This window comes from Perognathus longimembris, chromosome 28, assembly GCF_023159225.1.
Source record: "Perognathus longimembris pacificus isolate PPM17 chromosome 28, ASM2315922v1, whole genome shotgun sequence".
Classification (NCBI taxonomy): domain Eukaryota; kingdom Metazoa; phylum Chordata; class Mammalia; order Rodentia; family Heteromyidae; genus Perognathus; species Perognathus longimembris.
The window spans coordinates 101,807,675-101,823,959 of record NC_063188.1 but is presented as its reverse complement, the minus strand read 5'-3'; the positions used below and the strand labels follow the sequence as shown (position 1 = coordinate 101,823,959).

The following is a 16,285-nucleotide window of genomic DNA, read 5'->3' as shown; positions in this document are numbered from 1 at the left end:
CCCAAGGAATGGCTTCACATTCAGAATGACACAAGTAAATAAGAGACACACCCCCACCATGTCATTCAAAATATATCAGAAATGTGTAAGGTTCGCTCAACATTTCCCATGTGACACAACAAACTGGAACTTTGCCTCTGCCCTGGCACCAGGCACAGTGCCAGTTGCACAGTTGGTGTGCAGTAAACACATGCTCTGGAATACTCGTTGGTACTCATCGAAAAGTGAGAAAGGAACAATGTGTAAAATCAGAGGTGGCAGCAGGAGAGGGTAGAAGAGAGACAGACATACTTTGTCCACATAGCTGCTCCTGATATAAGGCCTAGTCCTCACACAGGCCAGTGGGAACTTAACCAGTCACATGATAAAAATGAATTAGGAAGTCTTTCTAGAGCTAAAACCAAATGGTTTTCATTTTGGTCGGAATTCAAGTAGAAAAGACCCTATGGTCAACTGAGTTGGGTTTTTTTTTTTTTTTTAATCCACTCCTCATTTTCAATATATGGAGAATATTTGCTAGTAACTGTTAAAACTTTTTTCTTCTTTTTATATTGTGCTTAAAAGGTCCTGGTTTGAATGCTTTGTTCAAGAAAATTCCTCTAGGGCTGCAGTGAATAGTTCAAGTGTTAGAGCGTATTGTTTAGTATGCATACGGTCTTGGGTTTAAACTGCAGAATGGCAGAAAAAAAGAGAGAGAGAGAAATCCTCTTCACATCAATATTCCAATTTAGGACGGCTCACCATTCTCCTAGATGGGTTTAATGATGGAAGAGACAAACGAGTTAAGTCACTCGCAAAAGAAAACAGGCAATTCTGTTGGGGGCTGATTCATGAGAATGACGTTTGGCTCGAAGGCAGGCTTTTACATTTCCTGGCTACAATTCATCAACATTCTGGAGTCTGGGATAACTCTCGGATATTCACATCCATGTGGCAAGTGTAAGGGAAAAATGAAACCATTGCTTCCTTGAGAAAGGCTTGTTTCAAACAGGAAGCTCCTCTGTACTATGACACAACCTACCCTCGAATGGAGCACCAATGTCTGCTAAGCCAGGTGGAAAGATCTGCGGTCACATCTTCCTTCTTCTCAAGTGAAAAGCCCCTGGACTCATTCCTGTACCTCTCTGAATCAACTCTATAGTAATTTGCAAAATTGAAAATTGAAAACGGAAACTAATCAGTTCCCCCCCCCCTCCAAACGAATCTTTTTCTCAAGGGTAGCAATAACTTCCTTTAAGCCCTGAGTATCTTCTGCCCTTATGGAGGTACCTGGGGAGGGTGAGCTCATTTCAGACTACAACCTGTTTGTAATTGTGAGGTTGTGAGGCATGTCAAATCAACTGTGAAAAACAGCTGGACACAGCTGGGCAGCGTTCTTCAATTTAGTCTGTCTAAAGCTCAGGTCCCAACAAAGTGATTAAGTTTCAGTTATAATAAAAATAGCATCCACTCCTTTGTAAACCAATTTCTAAGCCTGTATCAAACAGCAAGGCTCATATAAAGAAAAGTCACCTATCATTGATAAAGTTGCATTCAATGTATTAGACTCTCATTGAATTACAAAGTGGACTCGTATACTCTAAGAAAAACTCTGTGGTAGCAAATCAAAACAGGCCAATAAGTCCTGAGAACAACTTCCTTTCTCCATAACAACTACAAGGAAACTAATAGACCTCCTGTATTACAAGTTTCTAAGAACAAGCTTAATGGAAACAAAAGGGAGGGGGCAGACTTCAGTCATTTAAATCATAAAAACTTTAGAAATTAGTTGAACAAAAGTGTTTAAAGGTAACTAGAATCACCCCATACATTTAGCTTCTGATCCTTGTTTTAGGGGGAAAAAGTGTTTTTTCATTGATTTGGGGTGGGAAAAACTGTAGCTTTTGAGCTCAGTACAATGAACTATTTATCTGGCCTGACAAGGCCAATCAATCTCCCCCCCTCCCTGCTTATTATAAGGAGTAGTAGAATACTGTTAGGCATGGCTGGGTTGGGGAGGGCCTAACAGCAGCACGGAGTCTCGTACACAATGCTTCCCTTCAGTTGAAATGTATCTTTGGTCCAGGTGACCTAGAAGGTCAGTGCGAAGCCTGGGATAGAATGAAGATGGGTTGCTATGGATTCCATATTTACAGAAATCCTCTACTGGCTTATTTAGTATATGATTGGTATAAGATTAAAAGGTAGGTCATCATACAGCTACAGGTCTAAGGTAGAAACCTTTCAAAAGGAATGCAAGTCAAGTAAGCCTTCCCTTTGAGTTCATTTTTCTGGTGAATGATAAATTTCGTTAGGAGAACTCAAAAGCTAGACTTTTTTTCAGTTGTCAAAAAAAAAAACAATTATTTGAAAAGTTCTGTTCCTTTGATGATTATTTCAAAAGGGTCTCCGGTCATTTTATTAAACTCATCCAGAGACTTGCCTTAATTCTTTCTCTTGTGAAATGAATGAATTACCTTAAGTCTCTTGTTGAATTTACAAACACAGAGCTGTGCAGCAAGCCTTTGCTGTTGGTCAGCATGTCCACAACTGCTGGGCCACCAGCCCAAAATGAGCCAGAAGACAGGGATGGCTCAGTCCAGCCACCGAGGCTTTGGCAAGGCAAAAAGAAGACTCACTGAACGCTAGCTCTCAAACCCAATGAGCTCAAGGTTCAGGACTTTGGGAACTTATTTGCAAGGATATAGGTGACACTTTGGGGGAAAGACTATAGTTTTATATCAATTCATGCTAATTCTTGAAATGGGAAACCCCTGGCTTTTGGGGTGATGAGGTTTTCTTTAAACTGGAGAAGGAAAATAAAGCGAGTCCTATAGCTGCTAACCAATGTGGGCCTCCAGCCAATATTTCAGCTAAATAATTCAAAAAAGGAAAAGTAGCCCAGGGCAGCTGGAAGAGGGCAGAGAAAGAGGCAGGAAGGAAGAGAGACACAAAGCTAACATTTCAAGTGCTATGATCAATGGGCAGTTTATTGAAGAAATTCTTATGCCATCTAAATTTTATGAAAGATTAGCTGTTCCTCTCCATAGTTATGTAAACTTGTCCTCTTTTTTCTTGTTAATGTACTACTTTATTAATATATTTCCTATTCTTGCTTTGGAACAACTATTTCCCTCTAAGGAAATAATAAGTCCAGGAAAAGCCCGGAGCTGAAGGCTGACCTACTATGGGCTCAGTCAGTTCAGCATGTCACCCGGCTGATCTATAGGCTGGGTAAGGTTGTCTCTGCATTCTTCAATTCTCTCTCATATCATTTCAAACAGCAGTGAACGTTAGCAAAAGAGGGGAAGAAAAATTATAACCAACTAATAGGTAAAATTCACCTGAGGACTCCAAAAAGGGAAAACTAGACTGTTAAAGGTGTCTGGGTTAGCTGAATATGTGAGTAGCTATATCTTCGTACACTCTGCCTTGTAAGCCCTTTAAGAAGGCAGGCTCTATGCTTGGGAGCTTGGCAATTAGAGAAAGACCTTGATAGGGTTTGCAATAAAGTAAAAGGAGACTGTGGCCAGACATACACAGCTCAACCTACACCATACCATTCTCTAAATTCACCTTTGATCCGTAAAAATAGATCTGAAAGTGGATGCCAAAAATTAATCATTTACAAATGTTGTCAGCTTTCTTATTGTGAGAAAAAAAGATTACTTTCCCTTTATGATAGCTACTGGTCGGGTGTGTGTGCGCGCGCGCGCGCGCATGCGCGCACCCAAAAGTAATACTGGAAGCCAAAAGGGCAAACTCAATCCAATTTTTCAATAATGTGAAATTTGACACAGTTCACCCAGAACTTTCCAGTTTTGTTGGTATGCGGGGAGAGGAACTCTTTCTCCTTTGCCATACCTCGCTTATTGGTTCTTAGAACTGTTTCAGAAGACAGCAAAGGATTTCCACTGGACACATCGTGTATGGGCTTTTCCGGAGCTTTGCTGGTGAGAGGGTCTTTCTTCACATCCTTCTTTATTTCCTGTGAGACAGATAAAAGGAAAAAAAAGATTATCGTTTGAAAAACTTTAGAGGGCCCCTTTTACTATCTTCAGTTTCATTTTTCTGAAAATGAACTATAATAATGCCATGTCAACTGAACATAATATTTTAGAAACACCATTTTCTATATACTTCAGGGTTGTTTTTTCTTACAGCCATTACAAAAGCACCCAATCCATCAAAGTAGAATGACACTCAGGATAGTTAAGTCGACATTATGTGATGAGACCATTCTAGGTGACCATCAAGAGAGTGACCCATATTTAAAAGCTACCATACAGCGCTAAATGATAGCTTGTTCTACTTTTTTGAATAATAACAAGCTTTGACTAAGCAGACTCACATCTCTTAATAGCCTTTTGATTTCTATTCTTCTCAACAAGTGTTTAGAGAACTACATTCCCCAATTGCGATTGTGCTCACAATTATACAAGCCCCACAAGATGACTTAAACTCATTTGCAGTCATAAAGTTCCTCTGATTTTTCAACTCTTGACAAAGAAAAACAATGAAGCCAGAAAACTAAAATAAAGACTATCATTCTAAGCCAGTGGTCAATAAACTAGAGCTCACTGTCCTATTTTGCAAGCAAAGTTTCATTAGAACACAATCACATAACGTGTATGTTTGTATGACTGGCTTGGTACAATAGTAGAGCTGAGGAGCTGTGACAGAAATCAAAGCCTAAAATATCTGAAAAGGTTTGCTGATCCTACATTAAATGGACTCTTATCAAAGCTCCACTGACACTTAGATATATTACAGGCTGAGATAATACATTACAAATTGAAAACCCTAATCTAAAGCTCCAAATATCAAACACTGTAAAATCCAAAACTTTGAGCACTAAAATGATGCCAGAAAGGGCAAATTCTACACTTGACTTCCCAAGATGGGTCACAATCAAAATAGAGGCTCACTAAAAATACTGCATAAAATTACTTTCACCCTACATTTCCAAAAGTATATATGAACCATAAATTCTATATTTAGACGTTGTCTCATCCCTAGGTGAATCCAAATGTTCTTTTTTTATTGATTTATTTATTGTCAAAGTGATGTACAGAGGGGTTACAATTTCATACGTAAGGCAGTGAGTACATTTCTTTCTTTCTTTTTTTTTTTTTGCCAGTCCTGGGGCTTGAACTCAGGGCCTGAGCACTGCCCCTGAGCTTCTTTTGCTCAAGGCTGGTACTCTACCACTTGAACCATAGTGCCACTTCTGGCTTTTTCTATTTATGTGGTGCTGAGGAATCAAACTCAGGGCTTCATGCATGCTAGGCAAGCATTCTACCACTAAGCCACATTCCCAGCCCCAGTGAGCACATTTCTTATCCAACTTGTTACCTCCTCCCTCATTTTTCTCCCACCTTCCCTCTCCCCAATTCCCTTCCCCTGCAAGTTGTACAGTTGGATTACAGCATATGGTTTTGTAAGTATTGCTGTTGCATTGGTTCGCCGTTTCCCTTTGTCTCTCCATTTTGATGTTCCCCTTCCCTTTCTAAAATTAAAAAAATCTACATCTGATATCCTTCTGGTTCCAAACACTCTTTTTAGTGCTGGTCCTGGGGATTGAACTCAGGGCCTAGGTGCTGTCCCTGAGCTTTTGTGCTCTAGGCTAGCATTCTACCACTTGAGCCACAGCTCCACTTCTGGCCTTTTGTAAGGTTAATCAGAGCTAGAGTTTCACAGACTTTCTTGCCAGGACTGCCTTAGAACTTCGACCCTCAGATCTCAACCTCCTGAATAGCCAGGATTACAGGTGTGAGCTCCTCACACTTGGTCTAAACACTTTTAATAAAAGACACTTGACTTGTACTTAAAATTATTCCCATAGTGATTTGCAAAAGCATCAACTGCCTAGAAATAACAGCGACTTATGAATAGTGCAAATCTGTTCACAAGAATTTTTTCCCCAAAGCGTAAGGAGTGTCTAGGATTGGACTAACCTTATGGAAAAAAAAAATCAAAGTTGAGGAGCTAGTCCTGAAGCTTGCCTGAGTGGCTGGAAGAATAACAGATAAGGAATGTATGCCTTAGAAAGAGCAGGGCTAAGAAATGGGAATGGATTCCCACTATAAAATGAGCACAAAGATGGCAAATTTGGGAAGGGGCCATGATCAGGCTTGAGCAGAGGGCTGAGATGGAAAGAAAACAACAAATGCTTGTCAAAGCATTGCCACTGTTGCTTGGCTTTCTTCACCCTTAAGTATGGGTTAGTTGTCATATCCAATTTCCCAACTAGTGGCTCTGTTCACAACAGCTTGAGCCCCTCTTCCTCCCTTACCAGAAGCCCAGCGGAAACCAGTAGCTGGGGCTGGGGCTTTGCTGGTTGTAAGCTTCAGCAAACATCCCAGATGCCTAACTAGGCGGAGCTCAACCTCACGCCAATACCAATAACCAGTTCACACCAGAGGCATGTACGCCTGCGTGTTTGTACATATACTTCCACCTCAGAACAGCCTCACAGGCAAATGGTATCAAATCTGCAGACAGTGCTTGCCTGAGCCACAGGCCTGTCTGTGCCACATGATGGCTGCCAGCCAACTATAGCTCTACAAGTACAGATTAAAACCCACTAACTGCACTCATTTCCCTAACAGTTGCTTCTTTGGGGGAAGAACAATTGCTCAGACCTCACTTTCTGTTACAGTGTGGGTATGACTATGCAAACATAAAGATCCCCACCCAGGCACAATGTGATGTAGTAATATAACACCCAACTTTGCCAAGCAGTGGTTCCAAGAAATTCAGGGTCATGGGGACCACATGGCCAGTGCTTGCTTAGCACTGCTAATGGCATGAAGCTGGGGGAGGGGGGGGCTGATCAAAGGTTTGGGAGTTGGGTTAGTCACTTGTGAATGCTTTTGCAACTATGGTTCTCAGAGTTTCAGGTCGGAAGCCTTGAGAGCAGCATGCCATGAGAATCAGGGTAAGAAGCCTTATCTGATCAGGTATAGGCAGGGCTGAGACAGCACCAGAAGGCTGGCCCAGAAGTCCCATACTCCTTTGTTTTCACGATAGTTTATATTTGCTACACACACACACACACACACACACACACACACACACACACACACACACACAAAAAGTTTAATGTTGACCTAAGTTCGTAAGTTGCTTCTTAGATGGAGGTAGGAAGGATACAAAAGTTAAAATACGTCCCATTTTTTTTCTCAGAAAAATACAATCTGGTACATCATGTGGCAAAGAATTCTGCAGCCTCCTGACCTGAACAACACTTTAGCTCAGCGCAGCCCCACATGAGGCCAACACCTTCCCTCCAACCTGCCCTTTCTCTCAAAAGAAGAGGACCATCTTGTTTGACTCTCCATCTTCTACCCACTTATCACGGCTAGAAAATCATTTTTAGTCTCCTCTCCCATCTAAAATGTTAACTAGTCTGACTTTATCCACTTCCTCAATCTTTGTTTCTCTCTATTCTTCCTCTATTGCTTGGAAAAAAGAACACAAATACCAAGCAAAAGGTTTAAATAGACATTCCTTCAAAGCAAATATACAAATGGCCAATAAGACTATGACAAAAAGCTCAACATCACTAGTCATTAAGAAAATTGAAATCAAAACCACAAGTGTGATGAGAAAATGGAATCTTTGTACATTGCTGAGTGAATATAAAATTGCAAAATGTTTGTCAAAAGCTGCAAAGCACTTCTGCAGTTAAACAGAACTATTATATGTCCCAACAACTCTACTCCTAGGAATACACTCAAAAGAACTGAAAGCAGGGGTGCAGACAGATACATGAATACCACACATTACTCATAAGAGCCCAAAGGGGGAAGTAACCCAAGTGACAATGAACAACAGACAAATGGATAAACAGGATGTGGTATATCTATACATAGGAATATTACTTGCTCTCAAAAAGGAATAAAGTACTCATATATGCTACAACATAGATGAACCCAGAAAACATGCAAAGTGAAATAAGCCAAATACAAAATAACAAATCTATTTCCCACTTATGTGAATGATTTAGAAAACACAAATTTGGAAAGTAGATGAGCAGTTTCCAGCGGACGGGGGTGGGGGGAGAAAACAGTTACTGTTCAATGGTTACAGGTAATGGAAAAGTTTTCAAAATAGTGGTGATTACATAATATTATAATGTAGTCAGTGCCACTGGCTATTAAAAGTAGTTCAAGGGGCTGGGGATATGGCCTAGTGGCAAGAGAGCTTGCCTGGTATACATGAGTCACTGGGTTCGATTCCCCAGCACCACATATACAGAAAACGGCCAGAAGTGGCGCTGTGGCTCTAGTGGCAGAGTGCTAGCCTTGAGCAAAAGGAAGCCAGGGACAGTGCTCAGGCCCTGAGTTCAAGGCCCAGGACTGGCCAAAAAAAAAAAAGTAGTTCAAACTAATTATCAATAAAAAACAAATTTGATAAGAAACATACTCATTGCCTTATGTATGAAACTGTAACCCCTCTGTAGACAATTTAAAAAAAAACAAGTTTGGATGGAAGTTGTGGCTTACACCTGTAATCCTAGATACTCAGGAGGCTGAGATCTGAGATCATAGTTCAAAGCCAGGGCAGAAAAGTCCACGAGACTCAGATAAATAGATAGAGATTTCATATATATTACAATAAAAATGGGAATACTATTTAATATATGAATGTTTATTGTGAGTCAAACTCTTCTCCAAGAACTTCATCTGGATGGAAGTTTTCCATCTGTAGCAAGTAACAGATAAATACACCAAGACACAGAAAGAGTAGGAGCCAGTAGTAGAGCCTAGCTTTGGGGCTCATCTAGAACTTAACTATGCTTTCCACAAGTCCTAGTTTAGCCTCCACAATGCCACAAGGGCCACTTCTAAAACAAATGTCTGAAGCTGGTGTGGTGGTTCAAGTGGTAGAACATCTGCTTAACAAGAGCTCCCGATTTCAATCCACAGCATGCCCTCTCCTCACAGATATAGTAAGACACAGTCCAGAGGATATAAAAGCAGACAGAAGCTACAAAGGTAGTAAAAAGGGCAGAGCTGGTCAAAGGACTAAGGCAGAACCATTTACTGGCCTCTTCCCTCCCCCAAAGAACCAGTGTTATGGCCACAGAAGAAAGTCCTCTAAGCAACTCTGCCTCCAATGGCCCCAGTAGAGACTATGCTTAAAAGATGTAATATACCATTTTACCCATAAACCCAAGAATATGGAAGCCTAGGTATGGGAAGTCCCATCTTCCACATAAAAGAGTTCCTTTCTGCAGAGGAGACGGGACATTTGGTACTGGAGCAACTCTGGCTGCCCATCAACAACTGCCATACCAGGAGCTCTGAGATTCTGATTGTGGTTTGCAGAACTCTGATTTAGCCACGGCTAAATGTTCCTAGCCCATCACCCTCAGTCTCAGCTTTCTGACTATAACCCCTTTGTTAAGAACCTGGGCATGCTATCCCAATGGCAGGGGCCACCCCGTGAGCCAGAACTGTGGGCCATGAGTGCTTATGAAAATCCATACATCCATGTCCACATGTATACATCAATGCTGACAGTACTGCTTACAACCTTGAGGGAAAATATTGACAGCCTTTAAGCAGCCCTTTTGTCATCTGTAAATGGCATCACCAGAGGTGTCTTCAGGGTAAAGTAGTGAAGTGGAGAGTAGTATTAAAGGTGTTACTTGCTGTCATTGTTAAATAGTAAGTACTATAAAAAAAAAACTACACATAACAACCCATGAACCTCACAGTAATACATTACACATGGTACAATTTCATTTATATGAAGCTCAACAACAGACCAAATGAACCACTGGAGACATATCTCAGGTTTGGGCAGGTCCTGGCGGGGAGGGAAAAGGTAAGAGGGAGCCTTCTAGGAGAATGAAAATGTTCATTAATGTGGTTTGATGTTAGTTACACATGAATACACATACCACATTCATTGAACTGTACTTCTAACACCTCTGCACTTTATTGTAGATTATTTCATTTTAAAAGAACAACATAAATACTCTGGCCTGAAGACGACAACAGATTCTTTTAAATTCAAATAGGCTAATATTTCTTGTCCTAGAAGATCAGAAACATGACAAGCGAGCTCCTGGCTATTTTAAGGTTCATCTCTGGCAGTGGGGAGCTTTCTGGGATCAACATTAAGGGAACGGATGGTCACCATGTGCCAGATGCAGCCTATCGAGTGGGTGAGCCAAGGTATGTCTCATCTCATTATCACAATCAGCTGAGTGGATCCTTGCACTCCACACTGGCTGTTTGCCTTCTATCTTGAAAGATTTCCTTCTCTCCCGCCACCAGTAGTACAGTACGTGGAGCAGGCTGGTGCCACAGACAGCAGGGGGAGCTGAGTACCATCCTGACCTGCTCAGAATGCAGCTCTTGGCTTCCCTGTGCATTAGGAGGGCCGAGACAGGCTGAGCAGGGTTCCCCCAACCCCGGGGAGGGAGTGCTGAGAATAGAAGGAGGCCATGAACAACAGTCAACATGGATCAACATCCTTCCATGCTGGGCTATTCCTTCCTGTAGTAAAAGCTTCCTTTTAAGCCAGACATGACTGCGACATCACAGCTGTGCCCCCTGTGCTAGTTCATGGAAAAAACCATTTTACAAAATTACCACTGGTTGGAGGTAGAAGGAAATCACTAAAAGCAAACCATTACAGCAAATCTATGGAGCAAGAGGGGTTTGAATGGATACAGAACCCTGGAAACCCCACCATCTGTAGATCTTCCTCCTTGCCACACAAAAGGTAAGGTTGAGGAGCAGCAGTCCTGCAAGCAGTTTGTCTTCTCCACATAGAGAGAGTGTTTTCCCAGCATTTTACCCCCTTCATAAAAGCCTAGTCTCTACTCTCAGAACACCAAGGAGGACACAGTCTAAAATCTGAGAGCAACAGAAATCAATCAAGGGAGTTTCTATTGGATCTAGAAGATTCGATTCATTTACAAACACACACACATACATATCTGAGCAAGATATGATGATTCATGCTTATAATCTCAGCACTGTGGACATTGAGGTAGGAAGACTGCAAGTTTTAGGCCAACCTGAGCTACATAGTAAAACTATATTATATATATATATATATATACACATAGAGACATACATATGCATGTGATATATATACATATATCACATATGTATATATACATATACACATGTATATGATATATACATATGTGTATGTATGTGTATGCATATATACATATGTATATGTATGTGTATGTATATATACATATGTGTATATATGATATATACATATGTGATATATGTATATATCACACATGTGTGTATAAATAGATATCATGTGTATATACACATATCATATATAAACATTTGTCACATATACATGTGTGTATGTGTATATGTATGCATGTGTATACATGTGTGTATGCATGTATACGCATGTGTGTGTACACATATATGTTAATATGTATATACATATATACACACATATTCACATATATACAAAAGTATCTGATTACCACAACAAAAGAAATAACCATGAAACATACCAACTGCATTAGAGAAAGGTATAGCAGGAAATGTGTGTGTATACATATACACATACATATATAAGGCGAATATGGTAAGATATGAGGATCTGATAAGGCAGGATGACAACCACACTGATATTTGTTATAGGCATGAAATAGTGCATAATTTCCTCCAGAAATTACATAGGAACACTATGTTGATACCTCATACCATAATTGCTTTCGCACATTTCCAAAATAAAAGGCCACTTTAGAAATGTGCTTTGACATGTAATTATAAATACACCAGTGGCATTTTCACCTCAAGGCTTACAAAGGAAGAGTTTGACTGAAACAAGGACATATATTATTGTGTTTCTACATCCATCTTCAACTGTATATCTGCAATATCATAAACTTGTATTATCACCTAGGACACTGATAATACAGGGAGTAAAGTCTCAAGCATAGGAGAAAAAGAACAAGCAGTTGTTGGCCTACAGGGTGGAAATAAAAGCTGCCCAAAGCACATCAAATGCTAGATACTGGAGAGAGATGAAAAGGGGCTACTCATGTGTCACAAAGAGATAATGTTGCTTTGTGATGTACAACACAATCACCTGTGACAGCAGATGCCTTTACACTTGCCCACACCCTGCTAAACATTTAGATGACTACCACTGGATCAAATGGTGCCAATACCAACAAGATGTTTGGGCATGCTTTCAAGAGCACTCAATAAATATTTGTCAAATGAGTGGCCAATAAAATAGTGTTACGGGTAAAATATCTACAGATGGGGTAAAGGGGTGTTCAATATAGCCCAAAGCTGGGATAACATATGATCTGTATCATCCCTACGGAGATACAACCGAAACTCACTGGATCACTCCTCAATTTCTCATGTCACAAGATGCAGTTCTGGGCAAAAAGTGGTAAGAAGGTGATAACACTAAGAACACTCAGAGTCTCCTTAAGAAAAAAAAAGCAGTGTTTATTTGACTAGGATTATTAGACATTCAAAATGAATTGATTCATTGAAAATTATACCTTGAAAGCACTTTAAAAATCGCTTTACAATCTGTGTGGGAAAGACAATTTGACATGGACACAGAATCCAGAGACCACAAAAGCACAGAAAATTGTGCTTCCAGAAAGTACAGTATCAGTGAAAAGATTATTAACCCAACAAAGGAAGAAAAGGACAGGACACAGGAAAAAGTAAAGGACAGTCCACCGCAGAAAAATAAATAAATCACAAATGACTCAAAACACACGAAAAGATGCTTAACTACACACATAAGGGAAGTACAAATTACATTGGGATTCATTCAACAATCTTGTGTGGCAGCACTCAGTATACTGGAGGACCCTCTATCTGGTTATTTATACCTAGAATTGTAACAGCTAGCTACTATGTGGCAATAACGCTTACATTTGTCCTAAAACTAGAGTCTGGCTTTATCAGAAAACTAGCTCTGTTTTCACAGTATGCAGCTCAGTGCCTGGCCCACAGCTAGTATTCACTCAAAGAATGAGGAATGAGGAGACGAGCATGTACAAGAATTGTTCCAAGCTGACAGTCTACACAGGATTTGCATCATTTTTACAATTACAATGAGATATTTTCTCTACCAGATTGGCATCAATCAAGAAATTGATAATAAATTCAGGAGGCTAAGATCTGAGGACTGAGGTTCAGAGTCAGCCAGGGCAGATAAACCTGAGAAACGTTTATCTCCAATGAAATAAGCAAACAGTGGGAACTGAAGGTGTGGCTCAAGTGGTAAAGCACCAACAGTGAGCACAAAGGCCTGAATTCAAGCCCCCAGTACTGGCACAAAATATTGATAATATAATGTTGAACAGTGTGCAGAGAAAGAAATTCTTATACTTCTTAATGAGAGCACAAATTGATGTATGAATTCACACAATCTCTGTGGGAAGCACCGTAACAATTATCTATCAAAAATGTAAATGCCCACGCCTTTTCTCTCATTATTTCCACTTCTAGGAATTTAAATACATTTGCACATGTGCCAAATGGCATACATACAAAAGGAGTTGATAAGGCATTGCTTAAATTAATTTTTTTTTAAAAGTTCATGAGACTTTATCTCAACCAATAGCTGGGAGCGTTAGTTACCCCAGCAACAGGAGCAATCCAAAGGCTGGGTACAGCCAGCACACATCATCCTGAGCAACACAGGAAGGAAGTACGAGTAGGAGTGTCTCAGCTCAGGTGGACTGAGCATAAAGCAAGACACTTCCATGAAAGTAACCAATGTAAAAAGGGGCTGGGTGTGTGTCTGAAGTGGTAGAGCGCTGACTAGCAGGTCTGAGGTTCTGAATTCAATCTACACTAGCACTCCCTCCCCAAAAGGAAAAGTAAACAACTGAAATGTTTACTGTATCTCAATTAAGACTATTCACTAGTACAATTTTTGCAAAAAAGTTGGCACTTCCTCCTAGTAATAGGCTGTATGATTACCAGTACTGGCTTTACTTTACTTTGGGAGGGCTGGGGACTGAACCTCTGAACACTCCTAGCTTTCCACTGCTAGGTTTATAAACCAAAGTACTATTGGTCACAGGGATATACACATATGCAAAGTTCTCCAAATCCACATATTTTATCAAACAGATCAGAAAGCTAAACTATGAAGAAAATCATGGCAGGCCTGATAATTAGCCAATTGGTTGTTTTTACAAGAGACACAATATGAAATTCAACATTCTTTTTTTTTTTTTTGAAACAGGGTTTTACTATGTACCCAGCCTGGACTTGAATTCACAATCCTCATGCCTCAACCTCTTAAGTGCTAGGATTTCAGGCATGAATCACCAAACTCAGCTCTTGAAATACAAGTACATCCATTATTAGGACAACAACCAAGAAAAATAAAATGTATATAAGTAAACCATATTAAATATCACTTACAGTTTTATGGTGGGTAGAATATTTTGCTCGGGTATCCAGTATATAACAAGAGTTAAATCAGTATATAACAAGAGTTAAACTACCCAAAAGACAGGAAGTGGACCTGTGGCTCAAATGGTAGAGTGCAGGGCAGCACACCAAGGCCCTGAGTTCAAGCCCAGATCTGGCACACAAAAAAATAATACTAATAACCAGAGTAAAAAAAAAGTGCTGGAAGTGTGGCTCAGTGGTAGAACACATGCCTAGTAAATGGAAGGCTCTGAGTTCAAGGTTCAGAGACAGGGACTATTTCTATTTGACAGATAAGGCAAGGGGGTCCCAAGAAGGCCCAAACACACAGACAAAAAGTGTATGGTGCCAGATGCCAGTGGCTCACACCTGTAATCCTAGCTACTCAGGAGGCTGAGGTCTGAGGATCGCAGTTCGAAGCCAGCCCAGGCAAGAAAGTCTGTGAAACTCTTGTCTCCAATTAATTACAGAAAAAGCTGGAAGTAGTGCTGTGGCTCAAGTGGTAAAGTGCTAGCCTTGAGTAAAAGGAGCTCAGGGACAGTGACCAGGCCCTGAGTTCAAGCCCCAGGACCAGCAAAAAAAAAAGTGGGTGGTAGGGATTAGCCCAGGGAGTGCTACTACTAAGTCCCCATTCCTTCCAGTATTCTACACTCTGCCCAAATTACATATAGGTTCCCTAAGGCTGCTGTTCTCTTGATCCATAAACTGCCACTTGAAAGAAGAGAGACAAGGAAAATGACTACATTGTGTAAACTTTCAGCAGTAACCAACATGATTTGAAAGCCACTACGCAGTTTTTAAAAATTCTTGAATTTGTACCAACAAAAAAGCACCTGTTTACTAGCTGTTGAAAGAATGTTTATATACATTTTCATCCAAGATAACTCGATTGTCAAGAATAAATTATTCCAAGCTCATGACAAAACAATGTTGTTTCATGCTTATTTCCTGATTAAAGCTTTTAGACAGCTGGGCATTTTCATTTCTCAGAACTGTAGGGAGCTATGCAAATTTCCACACAGTGACTCCAACATCATTAATCTAAGGAAAGTATGTGCCAGTGGAATATGGGATTTTATACTGTTTCAGTAGGGGAGCAGAGGGACAGGTTAATCTAATTACCCTATGCGTGATCACCTGACTTTGGCTAACAAAAAGATCAAATGCTAAATTGTACAATCAGTGGCAAACTCCTAAGCAATGAGGGATTTCACATTATATAAAGAATATAGGAAGCAATTCTTATACTGCTTGGAACCAAATACTGGAGCAATAAAACTAATCATACTGAGCTTATAATAAATGATAGGTGAAGCATTTTAATTATCACAAGGAGCTCAAAGCATAACTATAAATCACTGTCTCTGTCTCACCTGCACATACCTATACACATACATGTATACACACACAGGTGCACAGACAATAAGACTAGAAGATTTTTTCTAGCAAAGAATGGCTAAGTAGAAGCAGTCAAGAACCAAACCCGAGTACCTAGAATTTGACTCGCCCTGGCAGCCATGGTCCTACATTTTGCACTTAATCACTTGGAGCCTGATACTAGCATTTGTCTGTCCAGAAAGGAGCAGCTGGGTTTGGAAAAGCAGCAGCCTGGTGCCGGCAGCTGACACTTCAGTTCTGCCTCTGATATGGCTGATGTTGTAAACTCCATGCCTCAGTTTTGACCATTGTAAAATTGAAGATTGAGATATTTTGAGATTTTGTAAATGAAGACACAGCTTTGCAACCCAGGATTCTCAGGCTCCATGAGCAGGAGGAAGCCCACATGTCAACAGACATATGGGCTAGGGATTAGAGGACAGTTGAGTATTAAGAAGAAAAATCAACTTTCTACTATACAGCTTCTACTATGGTTAGTCTTGCAAAAA

At 40.3% G+C, this 16,285-nt stretch overlaps 1 protein-coding gene across 4 annotated transcripts in view; it reads right to left on the bottom strand.

The window, feature by feature from the left end:
* Sh3kbp1 (SH3 domain containing kinase binding protein 1) overlaps positions 1 to 16,285 on the bottom strand; it is a 311,679-nt gene that overhangs the window by 178,470 nt on the left and 116,924 nt on the right. For all 4 annotated transcript variants that reach the window (XM_048336005.1, XM_048336007.1, XM_048336008.1 and 1 more), the window contains one exon: positions 3,844 to 3,967. In XM_048336005.1, the coding sequence (XP_048191962.1) occupies positions 3,844 to 3,967 (124 nt within the window). The remainder of the gene's footprint in view (positions 1 to 3,843; positions 3,968 to 16,285) is intronic.